The 26,862-nt window shown below is 45.7% G+C and overlaps 1 protein-coding gene across 2 annotated transcripts in view; it reads left to right on the top strand.

Moving 5' to 3' along the window:
• The window catches only part of LOC115124950 (actin filament-associated protein 1-like 1), a 121,122-nt gene that overhangs the window by 84,655 nt on the left and 9,605 nt on the right, over positions 1–26,862 (top strand). For both annotated transcript variants that reach the window (XM_065019874.1, XM_065019873.1), the window contains exons 3-8: positions 4,183–4,260; positions 4,427–4,521; positions 14,773–15,010; positions 19,597–19,817; positions 19,943–20,122; positions 21,912–21,992. In XM_065019874.1, coding sequence (XP_064875946.1) covers positions 4,183–4,260; positions 4,427–4,521; positions 14,773–15,010; positions 19,597–19,817; positions 19,943–20,122; positions 21,912–21,992 — 893 coding nt within the window. The remainder of the gene's footprint in view (positions 1–4,182; positions 4,261–4,426; positions 4,522–14,772; positions 15,011–19,596; positions 19,818–19,942; positions 20,123–21,911; positions 21,993–26,862) is intronic.

Here is a 26,862-nt window from a genome sequence, read left to right as displayed (position 1 = left end):
AGCTACAGCCCACAGGTAGGAAACGAGAGACAGACAGACAGACAGACAGACAGCTACAGCCCACAGGTAGGAGACTACAGACAGACAGCTACAGCCCACAGGTAGGAGACTACAGACAGACAGCTACAGCCCACAGGTAGGAGACTACAGACAGACAGCTACAGTCCACAGGTAGGAGACTACAGACAGACAGCTACAGTCCACAGGTAGGAGACTACTGACAGACAGACAGCTACAGTCCACAGGTATGAAACTACAGACAGACAGCTACAGTCCACAGGTAGGAGACTACAGACAAACAGCTGCAGCCCACAGATAGGAGACTACAGACAGACAGACAGACAGACAGACAGACAGAGGCAGACAGACAGACAGACAGACACCTACAGCCCACAGGTAGGAGCCTACAGACAGACAGCTACAGTCCACAGGTAGGAGCCTACAGACAGACACCTACAGCCCACAGGTAGGATACTACAGACAGACAGCTACAGTCCACAGGTAGGAGACTACAGACAGACAGCTACAGTCCACAGGTACGAAACTACAGACAGACAGCTACAGTCCACAGGTAGGAGACTACAGACAAACAGTTGCAGCCCACAGATAGGAGACTACAGACAGACAGACAGACAGACAGACAGACAGACAGACAGACAGACAGACAGACAGACAGACAGACACCTACAGCCCACAGGTAGGAGCCTACAGACAGACAGCTACACCCCAAAGGTAGAAAACTACAGACAGACAGTCACCTACAGCCCACAGGTAGGAGACTACAGACAGACAGACAGCTTCTCCCCACAGGTAGGAAAACTACAGACAGACAGACACCTACAGCCCACAGGTGGGAGAGTACAGACAGACAGACAGACAGACAGACAGACAGACAGACAGACAGACAGACAGACAGACAGACAGACAGACAGACAGACAGACAGACAGACAGACAGACACCTACAGCCCACAGGTAGGAGCCTACAGACAGACAGCTACAGTCCACAGGTAGGAGCCTACAGACAGACACCTACAGACCACAGGTAGGATACTACAGACAGACAGCTACAGTCCACAGGTAGGAGACTACAGACAGACAGCTACAGTCCACAGGTAGGAGACTACTGACAGACAGACAGCTACAGTCCACAGGTACAAAACTACAGACAGACAGCTACAGTCCACAGGTAGGAGACTACAGACAAACATCTACAGCCCACAGGTAGGATCCTACAGACAGACAGCTACAGTCCACAGGTAGGAGACTACAGACAGACAGCTACAGTCCACAGGTAGGAGACTACTGACAGACAGACAGCTACAGTCCACAGGTACGAAACTACAGACAGACAGCTACAGTCCACAGGTAGGAGACTACAGACAAACAGCTGCAGCCCACAGATAGGAGACTACAGACAGACAGACAGACAGACAGACAGACAGACAGACAGACAGACAGACAGACAGACAGACAGACACCTACAGCCCACAGGTAGGAGCCTACAGACAGACAGCTACACCCCAAAGGTAGAAAACTACAGACAGACAGTCACCTACAGCCCACAGGTAGGAGACTACAGACAGACAGACAGCTTCACCCCACAGGTAGGAAAACTACAGACAGACAGACACCTACAGCCCACAGGTGGGAGAGTACAGACAGACAGACAGCTTCACCCCACAGGTAGGAAACCTACAGACAGACAGACACCTACAGCCCACAGGTGGGAGAGTACAGACAGACAGACACCTACAGCCCACAGGTAGGAGACAACAGACAGACAGACACCTACAGCCCACAGGTAGGAGACAACAGACAGACAGACAGCTACAGCCCACAGTTAGGAAACTACAGACATACAGACAGCTACGGCCCACAGGTAGCAGACAAGCAGAGGTATACTGTAGATCAGAACTGGATTCAAATACTATTTGAAATCATTAAAATACTTTTTAGCATTTTCTTTAGTCTGCCAGAGTTCCATGTGGAAGACGGCAAACTCATTCAAGCACAGATAGATGGTTGAAATGATTTCAAATAGTAACTGAACCCAGGTCTGGTACAGACAGGTAGGAACAGACACACAGTCAACAGATACAGATGAAGTGACCCAGGTCTGGGACAGACAGGTACAGACAGGTAGGAACAGACACACAGTCAACAGATACAGATGAAGTGACTCAGGTCTGGGACAGACAGGTATAGACAGGTAGGAACAGACAGACAGATACAGATGAAGTGACCCAGGTCTGGGACAGACAGGTATAGACAGGTAGGAACAGACAGACAGATACAGATGAAGTGACCCAGGTCTGGGACAGACAGGTATAGACAGGTAGGAACAGACAGACAGATACAGATGAAGTGACCCAGGTCTGGGACAGACAGGTACAGACAGGTAGGAACAGACACACAGTCAACAGATACAGATGAAGTGACTCAGGTCTGGGACAGACAGGTATAGACAGGTAGGAACAGACAGGCAGATACAGATGAAGTGACTCAGGTCTGGGACAGACAGGTACAGACAGGTAGGAACAGACAGACAGATACAGATGAAGTGACCCAGGTCTGGGACAGACAGGTATAGACAGGTAGGAACAGACAGACAGATACAGATGAAGTGACCCAGGTCTGGGACAGACAGCTATAGACAGGTAGGAACAGACAGACAGATACAGATGAAGTGACCCAGGTCTGGGACAGACAGGTATAGACAGGTAGGAACAGACAGACAGTCAACACATACAGATGAAGTGACCCAGGTCTGGGACAGACAGGTATAGACAGGTAGGAACAGACAGACAGTCAACACATACAGATAAAGTGACCCAGGTCTGGGACAGACAGGTACAGACAGGTAGGAACAGACAGACAGTCAACACATACAGATGAAGTGACTCAGGTCTGGGACAGACAGGTACAGACAGGTAGGAACAGACAGACAGATACAGATGAAGTGACCCAGGTCTGGGACAGACAGGTATAGACAGGTAGGAACAGACAGACAGATACAGATAAAGTGACCCAGGTCTGGGAAAGACAGGTACAGACAGGTAGGAACAGACAGACAGTCAACACATACAGATAAAGTGACCCAGGTCTGGGACAGACAGGTACAGACAGGTAGGAACAGACAGACAGATACAGATTAAGTGACCCAGGTCTGGGACAGACAGGTATAGACAGGTAGGAACAGACAGACAGATACAGATGAAGTGACCCAGGTCTGGGACAGACAGGTACAGACAGGTAGGAACAGACAGACAGATACAGATAAAGTGACCCAGGTCTGGGACAGACAGTTATAGACAGGTAGGAACATACAGACAGAAAAGATTAAGTGACCCAGGTCTGGGACAGACAGTTATAGACAGGTAGGAACAGACAGACAGAAAAGATGAAGTGACCCAGGTCTGGGACAGACAGGTATAGACAGGTAGGAACAGACAGACAGTCAACACATACAGATGAAGTGACTCAGGTCTGGGACAGACAGGTACAGACAGGTATGAACAGACAGACAGATACAGATGAAGTGACCCAGGTCTGGGACAGACAGTTATAGACAGGTATGAACAGACAGGCAGATACAGATGAAGTGACCCAGGTCCGGGACAGACAGTTATAGACAGGTATGAACAGACAGGCAGATACAGATGAAGTGACCCAGGTCCGGGACAGACAGTTATAGACAGGTATGAACAGACAGGCAGATACAGATGAAGTGACCCAGGTCCGGGACAGACAGTTATAGACAGGTATGAACAGACAGGCAGATACAGATGATGAAGTGACCCAGGTCCGGGACAGACAGTTATAGACAGGTATGAACAGACAGGCAGATACAGATGAAGTGACCCAGGTCTGGGACAGACAGTTATAGACAGGTATGAACAGACAGGCAGATACAGATGAAGTGACCCAGGTCTGGGACAGACAGTTATAGACAGGTATGAACAGACAGGCAGATACAGATGAAGTGACCCAGGTCTGGGACAGACAGTTATAGACAGGTATGAACAGACAGGCAGATACAGATGAAGTGACTCAGGTCTGGGACAGACAGGTACAGACAGGTAGGAACAGACAGACAGTCAACAGATACATCACAGATCTAACAACATGAGCTGGTTATGAAAGTGTGTTTAATTGTTTAGTTTTCTTTCCCCCGGCGACAGGACCAGACTACTTGTATATGAACCAATCAATCTACAAGCACGGCACCAGCTTTGTGGAATCCCTCTTCGAGACCCTTGGTGAGTTTGGTTCTTGGAACGTTACTAACTTTATTTGAACAGGCAGGGAATTAAAGATTTTCCAGCAGTTTTGCCTTGCCCAATACTTTCAGGTTGAGCAGCCACCTTACTTCATGTTGTAAAATCCCAAACTTTCTCTTTAACTGTCTTCTACCTCACTGTCCAGACTGTGACATGGGGGAGCTGAAAGACATGACAAAGGACCAGAAGCAGGACACACACACTGACACACACAGACATGAAACAACAGCGTTAAAACAGGTGAGCTACACACAACACACATGTTACCGTTCCTGTGTGTTCATGTTTTTCTGTGTGTCTATGAAACAGAGAGGTGACAGAGAGGTGTGGCAGTAAGAGGAGATGACAGAGAGGTGTGGCAGTAAGAGGAGATGACAGATAGGTGTGGTAGTAAGAGGAGATGACAGAGAGGTGTGGCAGTAAGAAGAGATGACAGAGAGGTGTGGTAGTAAGAGGAGATGACAGAGAGGTATGGCAGTAAGAGGAGATGACAGAGAGGTATGGCAGTATGAGGAGATGACAGAGAGGTGTGGCAGTAAGAAGAGATGACAGAGAGGTGTGGCAGTAAGAGGAGATGACAGAGAGGTGTGGCAGTAAGAAGAGATGACAGAGAGGTGTGGCAGTAAGAGGAGATGACAGAGAGGTGTGGTAGTAAGAGGAGGTGACAGAGAGGTGTGGCAGTAAGAGGAGATGACAGAGAGGTGTGGTAGTAAGAGGAGGTGACAGAGAGGCGTGGCAGTAAGAAGAGATGACAGAGAGGTGTGGCAGTAAGAGGAGATGACAGAGAGGTGTGGTAGTAAGAGGAGATGACAGAGAGGTGTGGTAGTAAGAAGAGATGACAGAGAGGTGTGGCAGTAAGAGGAGATGACAGAGAGGTGTGGTAGTAAGAGGAGATGACAGAGGGGTGTGGCAGTAAGAAGAGATGACAGAGAGGTGTGGCAGTAATAGGAGATGACAGAGAGGTGTGGCAGTAAGAGGAGATGACAGAGAGGTATGGCAGTAAGAGGAGATGACAGAGAGGTGTGGCAGTAATAGGAGATGACAGAGAGGTGTGGCAGTAAGAAGAGATGACAGAGAGGTGTGGCAGTAAGAGGAGATGACAGAGAGGTGTGGTAGTAAGAGGAGGTGACAGAGAGGTGTGGCAGTAAGAAGAGATGACAGAGAGGTGTGGCAGTAAGAGGAGATGACAGAGAGGTGTGGCAGTAAGAAGAGATGACAGAGAGGTGTGGCAGTAAGAGGAGATGACAGAGAGGTATGGCAGTAATAGGAGATGACAGAGAGGTGTGGCAGTAAGAGGAGATGACAGAGAAGTGTGGCAGTAAGAAGAGATGACAGAGAGGTGTGGCAGTAAGAGAAGATGACAGAGAGGTGTGGCAGTAAGATAAGATGACAGAGAGATAATACAGTAAGAGGAGATGACAGAGAGGTGTGGCAGTAAGAGGAGATGACAGAGAGGTGTGGCAGTATGAGGAGATGACAGAGAGGTATAGCAGTAAGAGGAGATGACAGAGAGGTGTGGCAGTAAGAAGAGATGACAGAGAGGTGTGGCAGTAATAGGAGATGACAGAGAGGTATGGCAGTAAGAGGAGATGACAGAGAGGTGTGGCAGTAAGAAATATGTGACAACAGGACAGTCAATACACTTGGTTACAACCCATATTTATGTTTATTTATTTTCCATTTTGTACTTGAACATTTTCACATTGTTACAACAGTGTATATATACATAATGTGACATTTGTAATGTCTTTATTATTGTGGAACTTCTATGAGTTTAATGTTTACTGTTCATTTTTTTGTATATTTCACTTTTGTATATGATCTACTTCACTTGCTTTGGCAATGTTAACATACGTTTCCCATGCCAATAAAGCCCCTTGAATTGAATTGGTTCTGGACTCTCTCTCTCTCTCTCTCTTGCTCTCGCTGCAGGGCGGTCCCTCAAGCTGTCAGTCACTATCAGCACATCAGTCTCCTCTGAGACCTGCTACAGCTCCCCAGTGAGAGATAGAGACACAAAGAGAGAGATAGAGAGAAAGACATTGATGGGCAGAGGATTTTCTGTGCACATATGCTTGTCTCTGTTGATCTATCTTCGGGAGTTAGATGATCCCCCACACTGCTCCCTGTCTACTGTTAGATGAAGCCCCCTAGTATTAGATGATCCCACTCCAGAACCATGGTGTTAGATGATCCTCCATAGTGTTAGATGATCCTCCATGGTGTTAGATGATCCTCCATAGTGTTAGATGATCCTCCATGGTGTTAGATGATCCCATAGTGTTAGATGATCCTCCATAGTGTTAGATGATCCTCCATAGTGTTAGATGATCCTCCATAGTGTTAGATGATCCTCCATGGTGTTAGATGATCCTCCATAGTGTTAGATGATCCTCCATAGTGTTAGATGATCCTCCATAGTGTTAGATGATCCTCCATAGTGTTAGATGATCCTCCATAGTGTTAGATGATCCCACTCCAGAACCATGGTGTTAGATGATCCTCCATAGTGTTAGATGATCGTCCATGGTGTTAGATGATCCTCCATAGTGTTAGATGATCCTCCATAGTGTTAGATGATCCTCCATAGTGTTAGATGATCCTCCATAGTGTTAGATGATCCCACTCCAGAACCATAGTGTTAGATGATCCTCCATAGTGTTAGATGATCCTCTATAGTGTTAGATGATCCTCCATGGTGTTAGATGATCCTCCATAGTGTTAGATGATCCTCCATAGTGTTAGATGATCCTCCATAGTGTTAGATGATCCTCCATAGTGTTAGATGATCCTCCATAGTGTTAGATTATCCTCCATAGTGTTAGATGATCCCACTCCAGAACCATAGTGTTAGATGATCCTCCATGGTGTTAGATGATCCTCCATAGTGTTAGATGATCCTCCATAGTGTTAGATGATCCTCTATGGTGTTAGATGATCCTCCATGGTGTTAGATGATCGTCCATGGTGTTAGATGATCCTCCATAGTGTTAGATGATCCTCCATGGTGTTAGATGATCGTCCATGGTGTTAGATGATCCTCCATAGTGTTAGATGATCCTCCATGGTGTTAGATGATCCCATAGTGTTAGATGATCCTCCATGGTGTTAGATGATCCTCCACGGTGTTAGATGATCCCATAGTGTTAGATGATCCCATAGTGTTAGATGATCCTCCATAGTGTTAGATGATCCTCCATAGTGTTAGATGATCCTCCATAGTGTTAGATGATCCTCCATAGTGTTAGATGATCCTCTATGGTGTTAGATGATCCTCCATAGTGTTAGATGATCCTCCATAGTGTTAGATGATCCCATAGTGTTAGATGATCCTCCATAGTGTTAGATGATCCTCCATAGTGTTAGATGATCCTCCATAGTGTTAGATGATCCCATAGTGTTAGATGATCCTCCATGGTGTTAGATGATCCTCCATAGTGTTAGATGATCCTCCATGGTGTTAGATGATCCTCCATAGTGTTAGATTATCCTCCATAGTGTTAGATGATCCTCCATAGTGTTAGATGAACCCCCCTAGTATTAGATGATCCCACTCCAGAACCATGGTGTTAGATGATCCTCCATGGTGTTAGATGATCCCATAGTGTTAGATGATCCCATAGTGTTAGATGATCCTCCATGGTGTTAGATGATCCTCCATAGTGTTAGATGATCCTCCATAGTGTTAGATGATCCTCCATAGTGTTAGATGATCCCACTCCATAACCATGGTGTTAGATGATCCTCCATAGTGTTAGATGATCCTCCATGGTGTTAGATGATCCTCCATGGTGTTAGATGATCCTCCATAGTGTTAGATGATCATCCATGGTGTTAGATGATCCTCCATGGTGTTAGATGATCCTCTATAGTTTTAGACGATCCTCCATGGTGTTAGATGATCCTCCATAATGTTAGATGATCCTCCATAGTGTTAGATGATCATCCATAGTGTTAGATGATCCCACTCCAGAACCATGGTGTTAGATGATCCTCTATAGTGTTAGATGATCCTCCATAGTGTTAGATGATCCTCCATAGTGTTAGATGATCCTCCATGGTGTTAGATGATCGTCCATGGTGTTAGATGATCCTCCATAGTGTTAGATGATCCTCCATGGTGTTAGATGATCCTCCATAGTGTTAGATGATCCTCCATGGTGTTAGATGATCCCATAGTGTTAGATGATCCTCCATGGTGTTAGATGATCCTCCACGGTGTTAGATGATCCCATAGTGTTAGATGATCCTCCATAGTGTTAGATTATCCTCCATGGTGTTAGATGATCCTCCATAGTGTTAGATTATCCTCCATGGTGTTAGATGATCCTCCATAGTGTTAGATGATCCCCCATAGTGTTAGATGATCCTCCACGGTGTTAGATGATCCTCCATGGTGTTAGATGATCCTCCATGGTGTTAGATGATCCCATGGTGTTAGATGATCCTCCATGGTGTTAGATGATACTCCATGGTGTTAGATGATACTCCATGGTGTTAGATGATCCCATAGTGTTAGATGATCCTCCATGGTGTTAGATGATCGTCCATGGTGTTAGATGATCCTCCATGGTGTTAGATGATCCCATGGTGTTAGATGATCCTCCATGGTGTTAGATGATACTCCATGGTGTTAGATGATACTCCATGGTGTTAGATGATCGTCCATGGTGTTAGATGATCCTCCATGGTGTTAGATGATACTCCATGGTGTTAGATGATACTCCATGGTGTTAGATGATCCCATAGTGTTAGATGATCCTCCATGGTGTTAGATGATCCTCCATGGTGTTAGATGATCCTCCATAGTGTTAGATGATCCTCCATGGTGTTAGATGATCCTCCATAGTGTTAGATGATCCTCCATGGTGTTAGATGATCCTCCATGGTGTTAGATGATCGTCCATGGTGTTAGATGATCGTCCACGGTGTTAGATGATCGTCCACTGTGTTAGATGATCGTCCATGGTGTTAGATGATCGTCCACGGTGTTAGATGATCGTCCACTGTGTTAGATGATCGTCCACGGTGTTAGATGATCGTCCACGGTGTTAGATGATTTTCCATGGTGTTAGATGATCCCATAGTGTTAGATTATCATCCATGGTGTTAGATGATCCTCCATGGTGTTAGATGATCCTCCATGGTGTTAGATGATCCTCCATGGTGTTAGATGATCCCATAGTGTTAGAGATCCCCATAGTGTTAGATGATCCTCCATGGTGTTAGATGATCCCATAGTGTTAGATGATCCTCCATAGTGTTAGATGATCCTCCATAGTGTTAGATGATCCCACTCCAGAACCATGGTGTTAGATGATCCTCTATAGTGTTAGATGATCCTCCATAGTGTTAGATGATCCCATAGTGTTAGATGATCCTCCATGGTGTTAGATGATCCTCCATAGTGTTAGATGATCCTCCATGGTGTTAGATGATCCTCCATAGTGTTAGATGATCCTCCATAGTGTTAGATGATCCTCCATAGTGTTAGATGATCCTCCATAGTGTTAGATGATCCTCCATAGTGTTAGATGATCCTCCATAGTGTTAGAACCATGGTGTTAGATGATCCTCCATAGTGTTAGATGATCCTCCATGGTGTTAGATGATCCCATAGTGTTAGATGATCCTCCATGGTGTTAGATGATCCTCCACGGTGTTAGATGATCCCATAGTGTTAGATGATCCTCCATAGTGTTAGATTATCCTCCATAGTGTTAGATGATCCTCCATAGTGTTAGATGATCCCATAGTGTTAGATGATCCTCCATAGTGTTAGATTATCCTCCATGGTGTTAGATGATCCTCCATAGTGTTAGATGATCCCCCATAGTGTTAGATGATCCTCCACGGTGTTAGATGATCCTCCATGGTGTTAGATGATCCTCCATGGTGTTAGATGATCCCATGGTGTTAGATGATCCTCCATGGTGTTAGATGATACTCCATGGTGTTAGATGATACTCCATGGTGTTAGATGATCCCATAGTGTTAGATGATCCTCCATGGTGTTAGATGATCGTCCATGGTGTTAGATGATCCTCCATGGTGTTAGATGATCCCATGGTGTTAGATGATCCTCCATGGTGTTAGATGATACTCCATGGTGTTAGATGATACTCCATGGTGTTAGATGATCGTCCATGGTGTTAGATGATCCTCCATGGTGTTAGATGATCCTCCATGGTGTTAGATGATACTCCATGGTGTTAGATGATACTCCATGGTGTTAGATGATCCCATAGTGTTAGATGATCCTCCATGGTGTTAGATGATCCTCCATGGTGTTAGATGATCCTCCATAGTGTTAGATGATCCTCCATGGTGTTAGATGATCCTCCATAGTGTTAGATGATCCTCCATGGTGTTAGATGATCCTCCATGGTGTTAGATGATCGTCCATGGTGTTAGATGATCGTCCACGGTGTTAGATGATCGTCCACTGTGTTAGATGATCGTCCACGGTGTTAGATGATCGTCCACGGTGTTAGATGATTTTCCATGGTGTTAGATGATCCCATAGTGTTAGATTATCATCCATGGTGTTAGATGATCCTCCATGGTGTTAGATGATCCTCCATGGTGTTAGATGATCCCATAGTGTTAGAGATCCCCATAGTGTTAGATGATCCTCCATGGTGTTAGATGATCCCATAGTGTTAGATGATCCTCCATAGTGTTAGATGATCCTCCATAGTGTTAGATGATCCTCCATAGTGTTAGATGATCCTCCACGGTGTTAGATGATCCTCCACGGTGTTAGATGATCCTCCACGGTGTTAGATGATCCTCCATGGTGTTAGATGATCGTCCATGGTGTTAGATGATCGTCCACGGTGTTAGATGATCGTCCATGGTGTTAGATGATCGTCCATGGTGTTAGATGATCGTCCACGGTGTTAGATGATCGTCCACGGTGTTAGATGATCGTCCACAGTGTTAGATGATCGTCCATGGTGTTAGATGATCCCATAGTGTTAGATGATCCTCCATGGTGTTAGATGATCGTCCACGGTGTTAGATGATCGTCCATGGTGTTAGATGATCGTCCATGGTGTTAGATGATCCTCCATAGTGTTAGATTATCATCCATGGTGTTAGATGATCCTCCATGGTGTTAGATGATCCTCCATAGTGTTAGATGATCCTCCACGGTGTTAGATGATCCTCCATAGTGTTAGATTATCATCCATGGTGTTAGATGATCCTCCATGGTGTTAGATGATCCTCCATAGTGTTAGATTATCATCCATGGTGTTAGATGATCCTCCATGGTGTTAGATGATCCTCCATAGTGTTAGATGATCCTCCATGGTGTTAGATGATCCTCCATAGTGTTAGATTATCATCCATGGTGTTAGATGATCCTCCATGGTGTTAGATGATCCTCCATAGTGTTAGATGATCCTCCATAGTGTTAGATTATCATCCATGGTGTTAGATGATCGTCCATGGTGTTAGATGATCCTCCACGGTGTTAGATGATCCTCCACGGTGTTAGATGATCCTCCATGGTGTTAGATGATCGTCCATGGTGTTAGATGATCGTCCACGGTGTTAGATGATCGTCCATGGTGTTAGATGATCGTCCATGGTGTTAGATGATCGTCCACGGTGTTAGATGATCGTCCACGGTGTTAGATGATCGTCCACAGTGTTAGATGATCGTCCATGGTGTTAGATGATCCCATAGTGTTAGATTATCATCCATGGTGTTAGATGATCCTCCATGGTGTTAGATGATCCTCCATGGTGTTAGATGATCCCATAGTGTTAGATTATCATCCATGGTGTTAGATGATCCTCCATGGTGTTAGATGATCCTCCATGGTGTTAGATGATCCCATAGTGTTAGATGATCCCCATAGTTTTAGATGATCCTCCATGGTGTTAGATGATCCCATAGTGTTAGATGATCCTCCATAGTGTTAGATGATCCTCCATAGTGTTAGATGATCCTCCATAGTGTTAGATGATCCTCCATAGTGTTAGATGATCCTCCACGGTGTTAGATGATCCTCCACGGTGTTAGATGATCCTCCATAGTGTTAGATGATCCTCCATGGTGTTAGATGATCCTCCATGGTGTTAGATGATCGTCCATGGTGTTAGATGATCGTCCACGGTGTTAGATGATCGTCCACTGTGTTAGATGATCGTCCACGGTGTTAGATGATCGTCCACGGTGTTAGATGATTTTCCATGGTGTTAGATGATCCCATAGTGTTAGATTATCATCCATGGTGTTAGATGATCCTCCATGGTGTTAGATGATCCTCCATGGTGTTAGATGATCCCATAGTGTTAGAGATCCCCATAGTGTTAGATGATCCTCCATGGTGTTAGATGATCCCATAGTGTTAGATGATCCTCCATAGTGTTAGATGATCCTCCATAGTGTTAGATGATCCTCCATAGTGTTAGATGATCCCACTCCAGAACCATGGTGTTAGATGATCCTCTATAGTGTTAGATGATCCTCCATAGTGTTAGATGATCCTCCATAGTGTTAGATGATCCTCCATAGTGTTAGATGATCCTCCATGGTGTTAGATGATCGTCCATGGTGTTAGATGATCCTCCATAGTGTTAGATGATCCTCCATGGTGTTAGATGATCGTCCATGGTGTTAGATGATCCTCCATAGTGTTAGATGATCCTCCATGGTGTTAGATGATCCCATAGTGTTAGATGATCCTCCATGGTGTTAGATGATCCTCCACGGTGTTAGATGATCCCATAGTGTTAGATGATCCTCCATAGTGTTAGATTATCCTCCATAGTGTTAGATGATCCTCCATAGTGTTAGATGATCCCATAGTGTTAGATGATCCTCCATAGTGTTAGATTATCCTCCATGGTGTTAGATGATCGTCCATGGTGTTAGATGATCGTCCACGGTGTTAGATGATCGTCCATGGTGTTAGATGATCGTCCATGGTGTTAGATGATCGTCCACGGTGTTAGATGATCGTCCACGGTGTTAGATGATCGTCCACAGTGTTAGATGATCGTCCATGGTGTTAGATGATCCCATAGTGTTAGATGATCCTCCATGGTGTTAGATGATCGTCCACGGTGTTAGATGATCGTCCATGGTGTTAGATGATCGTCCATGGTGTTAGATGATCCTCCATAGTGTTAGATTATCATCCATGGTGTTAGATGATCCTCCATGGTGTTAGATGATCCTCCATAGTGTTAGATTATCATCCATGGTGTTAGATGATCCTCCATGGTGTTAGATGATCCTCCATAGTGTTAGATGATCCTCCATGGTGTTAGATGATCCTCCATAGTGTTAGATTATCATCCATGGTGTTAGATGATCCTCCATGGTGTTAGATGATCGTCCATGGTGTTAGATGATCGTCCACGGTGTTAGATGAACGTCCATGGTGTTAGATGATCGTCCATGGTGTTAGATGATCGTCCACGGTGTTAGATGATCGTCCACGGTGTTAGATGATCGTCCACAGTGTTAGATGATCGTCCATGGTGTTAGATGATCCCATAGTGTTAGATTATCATCCATGGTGTTAGATGATCCTCCATGGTGTTAGATGATCCTCCATGGTGTTAGATGATCCCATAGTGTTAGATTATCATCCATGGTGTTAGATGATCCTCCATGGTGTTAGATGATCCTCCATGGTGTTAGATGATCCCATAGTGTTAGATGATCCCCATAGTTTTAGATGATCCTCCATGGTGTTAGATGATCCCATAGTGTTAGATGATCCTCCATAGTGTTAGATGATCCTCCATAGTGTTAGATGATCCTCCAGATGATCCTCCACGGTGTTAGATGATCCTCCACGGTGTTAGATGATCCTCCATGGTGTTAGATGATCCTCCATGGTGTTAGATGATCGTCCACGGTGTTAGATGATCGTCCACGGTGTTAGATGATCGTCCACGGTGTTAGATGATCGTCCACGGTGTTAGATGATCGTCCACGGTGTTAGATGATCCTCCATAGTGTTAGATGATCCTCCATAGTGTTAGATGATCGTCCATGGTGTTAGATGATCCCATAGTGTTAGATTATCATCCATGGTGTTAGATGATCCTCCACGGTGTTAGATGATCCTCCATAGTGTTAGATGATCCTCCATAGTGTTAGATGATCCTCCATAGTGTTAGATGATCCTCCATAGTGTTAGATGATCCTCCATAGTGTTAGATGATCGTCCATGGTGTTAGATGATCCCCATAGTGTTAGATGATCCCCATAGTGTTAGATTATCCCCTCATAGTGCTCTCAGAGCTCATCCGTCAAGCTGGTGTGGAGCGTCTCCTGTCTAGTCCCATTCTACACATATTTACCAACTGACCTAGCTTTGCACAATGTTTGTGTGGTGTGTGTATGTATGTGTGTGCATGCGTGCGAGGGATTAATCTATATATAAATATATATATATATGGTTACATGTTGGTGTGTGATAGGTAATATAAGTGCAGTATCTGTGTTTACCTATCCTATAGAGTAGTCCAGACTCCTCTCCCCCCCGCTCATCAGAGACCCCTCCGCCCCTGCCCACCACCCCCCATCCTGAGGCTTACTATGAAGAGGCAGTACCTCTCAGCCCTGGCAAGCAGCCAGAGTACATCTCCACACGTGGGAGCTCCAGCCCTCCTAACTCCATAGAAGATGGTTACTATGAGGATGCAGACAACAACTCTCCTTCTACCTGCATCAACGGACGACAACGCAAAAACTCCTGTGAGTCAAACGTTGTAGAAAACATATCCTACAGTACCACAACGAGACCAGGTACATAGCTTCTGGTCTGTGTGGTTACAACTCCTTTTTCAGGGTGACATTGACGTTCTGTTCTTCGTCAGAAACGTGCAGACGTACAGAATGTGTGTGTGTGTGTATCTTTTCTACAATCAAGAGTGAACTTCTGAGCATTCACACAAAAAAAGAGAGAAACGTGTTAAAATTTCACTCCTAAAGATATTTTGAAGAAGTTTCATCCCTTAACACAGACAACAACTCAGTCTAACTGTAGCTTCTTCTGATTGGTCTCAGTCTAGCTATAGTTTATTGGTCTCAGTCTAACTGTAGTTTATTCTGATTGGTCTCAGTCTAGCTGTAGTTTATTGGTCTCAGTCTAACTGTAGTTTCTTCTGATTGGTCTCAGTCTAGCTGTAGTTTATTGGTCTCAGTCTAACTGTAGTTTATTCTGATTGGTCTCAGTCTAGCTGTAGTTTATTGGTCTCAGTCTAACTGTAGTTTATTCTGATTGGTCTCAGTCTAGCTGTAGTTTATTGGTCTCAGTCTAACTGTTGTTTCTTCTGATTGGTCTCAGTCTAGCTGTAGTTTATTGGTCTCAGTCTAACTGTAGTTTATTCTGATTGGTCTCAGTCTAGCTATAGTTTATTGGTCTCAGTCTAACTGTAGTTTATTCTGATTGGTCTCAGTCTAGCTGTAGTTTATTGGTCTCAGTCTAACTGTAGTTTCTTCTGATTGGTCTCAGTCTAGCTGTAGTTTATTGGTCTCAGTCTAACTGTAGTTTATTCTGATTGGTCTCAGTCTAGCTGTAGTTTATTGGTCTCAGTCTAACTGTAGTTTATTCTGATTGGTCTCAGTCTAGCTGTAGTTTATTGGTCTCAGTCTAACTGTTGTTTCTTCTGATTGGTCTCAGTCTAGCTGTAGTTTATTGGTCTCAGTCTAACTGTAGTTTATTCTGATTGGTCTCAGTCTAGCTGTAGTTTATTGGTCTCAGTCTAACTGTAGCTTCCTCTGATTGGTCTCAGTCTAGCTGTAGTTTATTGGTCTCAGTCTAACTGTAGTTTCTTCTGATTGGTCTCAGTCTAGCTGTAGTTTATTGGTCTCAGTCTAACTGTAGTTTCTTCTGATTGGTCTCAGTCTAGCTGTAGTTTATTGGTCTCAGTCTAACTGTAGTTTATTCTGATTGGTCTCAGTCTAGCTGTAGTTTATTGGTCTCAGTCTAACTATAGTTCATTATTGTCTTGTGTGCTCCCTCTCCGGCCTCTAGGTCACCAGGCTGCTCGTTTATGGTGCACACTTCTCACCAGACACTCACCTGGACTCCATCACCTCCTTGTTTACCTGCCCCTTATATGTCACTCCCTTTGGTTTCTTCCCCAGGCGTCATTGTTTCTGTGTCAGTTCTGTGCGTTGTTTGTGTTTCTTATTTTTGTAGTATGTTGTTTTAATTTATTAAAACACTCACTCCCTGAACTTGCTTCCCGACTCTCAGCGCACATTGTAACAGAATGATGACTCAACAAAAGGAAGTATCAGGGAGTGTTTCTTTCTTTTGGGGGGGTGATGTCGGGTCCGGGTGTTGGAGCAGAGCTACCTGGGAGGCCTCAGCCGGCTTGTAGGCTCCCATGCCTCAGTGGTTTGGATAGGCTGCCATGCCTAAGCTGGATGAACAGATTCCCGTGCCGAGACAACCGGGGAGGTCTCAGCTGGATAGGCTCCCATGCCTAAGCCGGTTCATCAGGTTTCTGCGCCTCAGCCGGAGGCGACCGGTCGGCGCTCTAGGTCATCATGCTCCCGTGCCTTAGCCGGACCGACAGGTTCCTGCCTTAGCATAGGTGACCGGTCCGCGCCTGATCACTGGGATCGTCATATTGGTTGGCGTCCTGTGGCGTCCTGCGGCTGGAGCCTCGCTGGAGCGTCGGGGAGGGGGTACTGTCAAGTGTGCTCCCTCTCTGGCCTCTAGGTCATTTGTTCAGTCACCAGCGTTACGCGCATTTGCGCGTAATGACACTCACCTGGACTCTTCTTCCCCAGTCGTCATTGTTTCTGTTTCTGTGTCAGTTCTGCGCATTGTTCGTGTTTCTTATTTTTGTATTACGTTGTATTTATTTATTAAATCACTCACTCCCTGAACTTTCTTCCTGACTCTCAGCGCACATCGTTACAATTCTGATTGGTCTCAGTCTAACTGTAGTTTACTCTGATTGGCCTCAGTCTAACTGTAGTTTACTCTGATTGGTCTCAGTCTAACTGTAGTTTACTCTGATTGGTCTCAGTCTAACTGTAGTTTACTCTGATTGGTCTCACTCTAACTGTAGTTTACTCTGATTGGTCTCACTCTAACTGTAGTTTACTCTGATTGGTCTCAGTCTAACTGTAGTTTACTCTGATTGGTCTCAGTCTAACTGTAGTTTATTGGTCTCAGTCTAACAGGCTGACTACACCACTCACGTCGTGTGCGCGAGCGTTGCAAAATACATTAAGAAATCTATATTATTCAATTATTGCACCCATACTGCCCGCATGCGCCAACGAGCATCTGCATTGCCAAGGGCTAAAATAGAAGTCAGTTCTAGTTGTTACGCAGATCGAACTGCATGTCCTGCCTCTCCCATCTCCTCATTGGTTTATGGATGCAGGTACCCACGTTCCACCTCCTCATTGGTTATACCCACGTGGGTGACTGAAAGACGAACGAGGTCAGTGGCGGTAATGCACCTCATTTTTGAAAGTTGCCAATCGCATTATAAAGTCCAGAGAAGAAAAGGCCTGGAAGGAGGAGAGATGATTAGAAACGATTTGGTTGACCATTTTATATGTGGATTAATTGTCGGAGTAGAGGACCTTGTGCATTTCAGGTAAAATAACCACTCAATGTTCATATCCCATGACAAATTAGCCAGCATCAGCAAGCTATCTGAATTGGACAAATTAGCTAGCAAGTGCAAGCTAGCTAGCTAAATTGCCATACATGTTTAATGCTTTTCGACCTGTCCCCAAATTAATGTAATTGGTTCAGAGTTTGTTTTGATATATTAACCTGCGTGTCGTGATCACGTTTGGTGTGGGGGGACAAAATACATGTATGCACAATGGCGCACGCGCGCGCAACCAGTTTGGGTTCTGTGTAACTGTAGTTTATTCGTCTCAGTCTAACTGTAGTTTAATCTGTAGTTTCTTCTGATTGGTCTCAGTCTAACTGTAGTGTATTGGTCTCAGTCTAACTGTAGTTTAATCTGATTGGTCTCAGTCTAACTGTAGTTTATTGGTCTCAGTCAAACTGAAGTTTCTTCTGATTGGTCTCAGTCTAACTGAAGATTCTTCTGATTGGGCTCAGTCTAACTGTAGTTTATTGGTCTCAGTCTAACTGAAGTTTCTTCTGATTTGGTCTCAGTCTAACTGAAGATTCTTCTGATTGGGCTCAGTCTAACTGTAGTTTATTGGTCTCAGTCAAACTGAAGTTTCTTCTGATTGGTCTCAGTCTAACTGAAGATTCTTCTGATTGGGCTCAGTCTAACTGTAGTTTATTGGTCTCAGTCTAACTGAAGTTTCTTCTGATTGGTCTCAGTCTAACTGAATATTCTTCTGATTGGGCTCAGTCTAACTGTAGTTTATTGGTCTCAGTCTGTAGTTTAATCTGATTGGTCTCAGTCTAACTGTGCTTTATTCTGATTGGTCTCAGTCTAACTGAAGATTATTCTGATCGGGCTCAGTCTAACTGTAGTTTATTGGTCTCAGTCTGTAGTTTCTTCTGATTGGTCTCAGTCTAACTGTAGTTTCTTCTGATTGGTCTCAGTCTAAATGAAATCAAATGTTATTGATCTCTTACACATGGTTAGCAGATGTTAATGCGAGTGTAGCGAAATGCTTGTGCTTCTAGTTCCAACAGTGCAGTAATATTTAACAAGTATTCTAACAGTTCCCCAACAACTACCTAATACACACTCATCTAAAGGGATGGAATAAGAATATGTCCATGTAAATATATGGTTGAGCGATGGCCGAACGGCATAGGCAAGATGCAATGGATAGTATAAGATGGAGTAGATACATATGAGATGAGTAATGTATGATAGGTAAACATTATTAAGGTGGCATTGTTTAAAGTGACTAGTGAGTCTCTATGTAGGCAGCAGCCTCTGAGTTAGTGATGGCTGTTTAGCAGTCTGATGGCCTTGAGATGGAAGCTGTTTTTCAGTCTCTCTGTCCCTGTTTTGATGCACCTGTACTGACCTCAACCTTCTGGATGGTAGCGGGGTGAACAGGCCGTGGCTCAGGTGGTTCTTGTCCTTGATGATCTTTTTGGCCTTCCTGTGACATCGGGAGCTGTAGGTGTCCTGGAAGGCAGGAAGTTTGCCCCCGGTGATGTATTGTGCAGACCACACCACCCTCTGGAGAGCCTTGCTGTTGAGGGCGGTGCCGTACCAAGCGGTGATACAGCCCGACAGGATGCTCTCAATTGTGCATCTGTAAAAGTTTGTCAGGGTTTTAGGTGACAAGCCAACTACTAACTGTAGTTTCTTCTGATTGGTCTCAGTCTAACTGTAGTTTCTTGGTATTGCTCCCCCCAGACAATGACTCTGATGCTCTGAGTAGTTCCTATGAGTCGTATGAGGAAGATGAAGAGGAAAGGGGAGCAGGGCCAAGGTCCAGGCTGACCCACCAGTGGCCTAGTGATGAGAGCTCCATGCTCCCTGCCAGGGACTGTAGGATCTGTGCCTTCCTGCTGCGAAAGAAACGCTTCGGACAGTGGGCTAAGCAACTGACTGTCATACGGGACAACAGGCTACAGGTACACACACACACACGCACACACACACACACACACACACACACACACACACACACACACACACACACACACACACACACACACACACACACACAAATCCTTAACCCCTGTGTTCTCTCCTCCAGTGCTATAAGAGCTCTAAGGATGTGTCCCCATATTTTGACCTGCCCTTGCTCCAGTGCACTGTGGTCTACGCCCCTAAAGACGGACGCAGGAAGAGACATGAGCTGAGGTTCACTCCACCCAGTGGAGAGGCTCTGGTCTTGGCTGTGCATAGCAGGGAGCAGGCACACAGGTGGCTCAGGGTGAGGACAAAACACACACAACACACAAATGCATGCACCTTTAGGCAACCTGCTAAATGACTACAGACCCGTAGCACTCACGTTCGTAGCCATGAAGTGCTTTGAAAGGTTGGTAATGGCTCAACCAAACAGATCCACAGATGATGCAATCTCTATTGCACTCCACACTGCCCTTTCCCACCTGGACAAAAGGATCACTTATGTGAGAATGCTATTCATTGACTACAGCTTAGCGTTCAACACCTTAGTGCCCTCAAACCTCATCACTAAGCTAAGGATCCTGGGACTAAACACCTCCCTCTAAAACTGGATCCTGGACTTCCTGTGGGCCGCCCCCAGGTGGTGAGGGTAGGTAGCAACACATCTGCCATGTTGATCCTCAACACTGGAGCTCCCCAAGGATGCGTGCTCAGTCCCCTCCTGTACTCCCAGTTCACCCACGACTGCATGGCCAGGCACGACTCCAACACCATCATGATGTTTGCAGACGACACAACAGTGGTAGGCCTGATCACAGACAACGACGAGACAGCCTATAGGGAGGAGGTCAGAAACCTGGCCGGGTGGTGCCAGAATAACAACCTATCCCTCAATGTAACCAAGACAAAGGAGATGATCGTGGACTACAGGAAAAAGAGGACCGAGCACGCCCCCATTCTCATCGACGGGGCTGTAGTGGAGCAGGTTGAGAGCTTCAACTTCCTTGGTGTCCACATCAACAACAAACTAGAGTGGTCCAAACACACCAAGACAGTCCTGAAGAGGGCACGACAAAGCCTATTCCCCCTCAGGAAACTAAAAAGATTTGTCATGGGTACCGAGATCCTCAAAAGTTTCTACAGCTGCAACATCGAGAGCATGGTTGCATCACTGCCTGGTACGGCAATTGCTCGGCCTCTGACCGCAAGGCACTACAGAGGCTAATGCATACGGCCCAGCACATCACTGGGGCTAAGCTGCCTGCCATCCAGGACCTCTACACCAGGCGGTGTCAGAGGAAAGCCCTAAAAATTGTCAAAGACCCCAGGCACCCCAGTCATAGACTGTTCTTTCTACTACCGCATGGCAAGCGGTACCGGAGTGCCAAGTCTAGGACAAAAAGGCTTCTCAACAGTTTTTACCCCCAAACCATAAGACTCCTGAACAGCCAATTAAATGGCTACCCGGACTATTTGCATTGTGTGACCCCCCAAACCCCTATTTTTTACGCTGCTCCTACTCTCTGTTTATCATATATGCATAGTGACTTTAACTATACATTCATGTACATACTACCTCAATTGGACTGACCAACCAGTGCTCCCGCACATTGGCTAACCGGGCTATCTGTATTGTGTCCCACCACCCGCCAACCCCTCTTTTTACGCTTCTGCTATTCTCTGTTCATCATATATGCATAGTCACTTTAACCATATCTACATACTACCTCAATCAGCCTGACTAACTGGTGTCTGTATGTAGCCTCGCTACTTTTATAGCCTCGCTACTGTATACAGCCTGTGTTTTTACTGTTGTTTTATTTCTTTACCTGCCTATAGTTCACCTAATACCTTTCTTGCGCTATTGGTTAGAGCCTGTAAGTAAGCATTTCACTGTAACCTGTTGTATTTGGCCTATGCAAACACACATTCTGTCACACACATACTTTCCCTTTCCCTTCCTTATCTGTGTGTGTGTGTGTGTGTGTGTGTGTGTGTGTGCGTGTGTGTGTGTGTGTGTGTGTGTGTGTGTGTGTGTGTGTGTGTGTGTGTGTGTGTGTGTGTGTGTGTGTGTGTGTGTGTGTTCTCAGGTGGTCCATGAAGTTAGTCAGGGAAAAGGACCAGAAGAGCCCACTTCTCCCATGATGCCCAGAAAGACTGAGCTGGACAAGGTGTGTGTGTGTTGTACACTAGAGTCAGTGTGTATAACACTAGAGTCAGTGTGTGTTACAATAGAGTCCGTGTGTGTAACAATAGAGTCAGGGAGGGGTTATAATAGAGTCAGTGTGTGTAAAACTAGAGTCCGTGTGTGTTACACTAGAGTCAGTGAGGGGTTACAAAAGAGTCAGTGTGTGTAAAACTAGTCAGTGAGAGGTTATATTAGAGTCAGTGTGTGTTAAACCCAATAGAACCCATAGCCTAAACACAGAACAACAGAATAATAACATAACATCAGAATAACGACAGAAGAACAGACCAAAATAATATTTTAGAAAAACAGAACAACAGAATAACTCGGAACACAGAAATATAAAAGAACAACAGAATAACAACAGAACATAAAAACAGAATAATAACAGTACAACATAATAACAGAATAATAACAGAACAGAATTACCGAATAATTACAGAACAACAGACTAACAACAGAACAACAGAATAACTGTCACGCCCTGGTCTTAGTATTTTCTGTTTTCTTTATTATTTTGGTCAGGCCAGGGTGTGACATGGGTTTATTTATGTGGTGTGTTTTGTCTTGGGGTTTTAGTAGGTATTGGGATTGTGGCTTAGTGGGGTTTTCTAGCATAGTCTATGGCTGTCTGGAGTGGTTCTCAATCAGAGGCAGGTGTTTATGGTTGTCTCTGATTGGGAACCATATTTAGGCAGCCATATTCTTTGAGTGTTTCGTGGGTGATTGTTCCTGTCTCTGTGTTACTGTGTTAGTTTGCACCAGTATAGGCTGTTTTGGTTTTCGTGTTACGTTTCTTGTTTTTGTATTCTTCGTGTTTATTCGTTATTAAACATGTATGAAAATTACCACGCTGCATTTTGGTCCGGCTCTCTTTCACCCAAAGAAAACCGTGACAATAACAGAATAATAGCAGAACAACAGAATAATAACAGAACAACACAGAACAGAATACCTTCTAATGGATCAAAGACAGGATAAACTGTTCAAAAGCGGATAAAATGAAAGTGGAGCGAGCGCCCAAACGAAAGAGTCCACTTGGCTATACTCCCAGAAAGGAAAGGGCTACTTCTTCATTATTCAAAGGAAAAACATCAATCAATTTCTAAACACATCTAGTGGATGCCATAGGAACTGCAAGCATATTTCTATTAAAATGGGCTTGCCATAGATAACTAATGGAAAACAGATTGACCTCAAAAAACATTTTCCCTGGATGGATTGTGCTTGGGGTTTCACCTGCCAAATCAGTTCTGTTATACTCACAGACATTATTCAAACACTTTTAGAAACTTCAGAATGTTTTCTATCCGAATCTACTACTCATATGCATATCCTAGCTTCTGGGCCTGAGTACATTTACATTTACATTTAAGTCATTTAGCAGACGCTCTTATCCAGAGCGACTTACAAATTGGTGCATTCACCTTATGACATCCAGTGGAACAGCCACTTTACAATAGTGCATCTAAATCTTTTAAGGGGGGTGAGAGGGATTACTTTATCCTATCCTAGGTATTCCTTAAAGAGGTGGGGTTTCAGGTGTCTCCGGAAGGTGGTGATTGACTCCGCTGTCCTGGCGTCGTGAGGGAGTTTGTTCCACCATTGGGGGGCCAGAGCAGCGAACAGTTTTGACTGGGCTGAGCGGGAACTGTACTTCCTCAGTGGTAGGGAGGCGAGCAGGCCAGAGGTGGATGAACGCAGTGCCCTTGTTTGGGTGTAGGGCCTGATCAGAGCCTGGAGGTACTGAGGTGCCGTTCCCCTCGCAGCTCCGTAGGCAAGCACCATGGTCTTGTAGTGGATGCGAGCTTCAACTGGAAGCCAGTGGAGAGAGCGGAGGAGCGGGGTGACGTGAGAGAACTTGGGAAGGTTGAACACCAGACGGGCTGCGGCGTTCTGGATGAGTTGTAGGGGTTTAATGGCACAGGCAGGGAGCCCAGCCAACAGCGAGTTGCAGTAATCCAGACGGGAGATGACAAGTGCCTGGATTAGGACCTGCGCCACTTCCTGTGTGAGGCAGGGTCGTACTCTGCGGATGTTGTAGAGCATGAACCTACAGGAACGGAGTTGTCAACCGTGATGGCGAGATCATGGAACGGGCAGTCCTTCCCCGGGAGGAAGAGCAGCTCCGTCTTGCCGAGGTTCAGCTTGAGGTGGTGATCCGTCATCCACACTGATATGTCTGCCAGACATGCAGAGATGCAATTCGCCACCTGGTCATCAGAAGGGGGAAAGGAGAAGATTAATTGTGTGTCATCTGCATAGCAATGATAGAAGAGACCATGTGAGGTTATGACAGAGCCAAGTGACTTGGTGTATAGCGAGAATAGGAGAGGGCCTAGAACAGAGCCCTGGGGGACACCAGTGGTGAGAGCACGTGGTGAGGAGACAGATTCTCGCCACGCCACCTGGTAGGAGCGACCTGTCAGGTAGGACGCAATCCAAGCGTGGGCCGCGCCGGAGATGCCCAACTCGGAGAGGGTGGAGAGGAGGATCTGATGGTTCACAGTATCGAAGGCAGCCGATAGGTCTAGAAGGATGAGAGCAGAGGAGAGAGAGTTAGCTTTAGCAGTGCGGAGCGCCTCCGTGATACAGAGAAGAGCAGTCTGTAGTTGTTGACATCGGAGGGATCGAGTGTAGGTTTTTTCAGAAGGGGTGCAACTCTCGCTCTCTTGAAGACGGAAGGGACATAGCCAGCGGTCAGGGATGAGTTGATGAGCGAGGTGAGGTAAGGGAGAAGGTCTCCGGAAATGGTCTGGAGAAGAGAGGAGGGGATAGGGTCAAGCGGGCAGGTTGTTGGGCGGCCGGCCGTCACAAGACGCGAGATTTCATCTGGAGAGAGAGGGGAGAAAGAGGTCAGAGCACAGGGTAGGGCAGTGTGAGCAGAACCAGCGGTGTCGTTTGACTTAGCAAACGAGGATCGGATGTCGTCGACCTTCTTTTCAAAATGGTTGACGAGGTCATCTGCAGAGAGGGAGGAGGGGGAGGGGAGGAGGATTCAGGAGGGAGGAGAAGGTGGCAAAGAGCTTCCTAGGGTTAGAGGCAGATGCTTGGAATTTAGAGTGGTGGAAAGTGGCTTTAGCAGCAGAGACAGAAGAGGAAAATGTAGAGAGGAGGGAGTGAAAGGATGCCAGGTCCGCAGGGAGGCGAGTTTTCCTCCATTTCCGCTCGGCTGCCCGGAGCCCTGTTCTGTGAGCTCGCAATGAGTCGTCGAGCCACGGAGCGGGAGGGGAGGACCGAGCCGGCCTGGAGGATAGGGGACATAGAGAGTCAAAGGATGCAGAAAGGGAGGAGAGGAGGGTTGAGGAGGCAGAATCAGGAGATAGGTTGGAGAAGGTTTGAGCAGAGGGAAGAGATGATAGGATGGAAGAGGAGAGAGTAGCGGGGGAGAGAGAGCGAAGGTTGGGACGGCGCGATACCATCCGAGTAGGGGCAGTGTGGGAAGTGTTGGATGAGAGCGAGAGGGAAAAGGATACAAGGTAGTGGTCGGAGACTTGGAGGGGAGTTGCAATGAGGTTAGTGGAAGAACAGCATCTAGTAAAGATGAGGTCGAGCGTATTGCCTGCCTTGTGAGTAGGGGGGAAGGTGAGAGGGTGAGGTCAAAAGAGGAGAGGAGTGGAAAGAAGGAGGCAGAGAGGAATGAGTCAAAGGTAGACGTGGGGAGGTTAAAGTCGCCCAGAACTGTGAGAGGTGAGCCGTCCTCAGGAAAGGAGCTTATCAAGGCATCAAGCTCATTGATGAACTCTCCGAGGGAACTTGGAGGGCGATAAATGATAAGGATGTTAAGCTTGAAAGGGCTGGTAACTGTGACAGCATGGAATTCAAAGGAGGCGATAGACAGATGGGTAAGGGGAGAAAGAGAGAATGACCACTTGGGAGAGATGGGGATCCCGGTGCCACCACCCCGCTGACCAGAAGCTCTCGGGGTGTGCGAGAACACGTGGGCGGACGAAGAGAGAGCAGTAGGAGTAGCAGTGTTATCTGTGGTGATCCATGTTTCCGTCAGTGCCAAGAAGTCGAGGGACTGGAGGGAGGCATAGGCTGAGATGAACTCTGCCTTGTTGGCCGCAGATCGGCAGTTCCAGAGTCTACCGGAGACCTGGAACTCCACGTGGGTCGTGCGCGCTGGGACCACCAGATTAGGGTGGCCGCGGCCACGCGGTGTGGAGCGTTTGTATGGTCTGTGCAGAGAGGAGAGAACAGGGATAGACAGACACATAGTTGACAGGCTACAGAAGAGGCTACGCTAATGCAAAGGAGATTGGAATGACAAGTGGACTACACGTCTCGAATGTTCAGAAAGTTAAGCTTACGTAGCAAGAATCTTATTGACTAAAATGATTAAAATGATACAGTACTGCTGAAGTAGGCTAGCTGGCAGTGGCTGCGTTGTTGACTTTGTAGGCTAGCTGGCAGTGGCTGCGTTGTTGACACTACACTAATCAAGTCGTTCCGTTGAGTGTAATAGTTTCTACAGTGCTGCTATTCGGGGGCTAGCTGGCTAGCAGGCATATTACTTTGGGCACGCTTCTCATCCGGACGTGAAAATACTGCCCCCTATCACAGAGAGGACAACAAAAAACAGAATACTAACAGAACAGAATAATGACAGAACAGAATAATAACAGAACAGAATAATAACAGAACAGAATAATGACAGAACAGAATAATAACAGAACAGAATAATAACAGAACAGAATAATAACAGAACAGAATAATGACAGAACAGAATAATGACAGAACAGAATAATAACAGAACAGAATAATAACAGAACAGAATAATAACAGAACAGAATATTAACAGAACAAAAGAATAACAACAGAACAACAGAATAATAACAGAACAACAGAAT

The sequence above is a fragment of the Oncorhynchus nerka genome, linkage group LG6, assembly GCF_034236695.1.
Source record: "Oncorhynchus nerka isolate Pitt River linkage group LG6, Oner_Uvic_2.0, whole genome shotgun sequence".
NCBI classification, from domain to species: domain Eukaryota; kingdom Metazoa; phylum Chordata; class Actinopteri; order Salmoniformes; family Salmonidae; genus Oncorhynchus; species Oncorhynchus nerka.
Note: the sequence above shows the minus strand (reverse complement) of the source record. Positions and strands in the feature narration are given on the sequence as shown.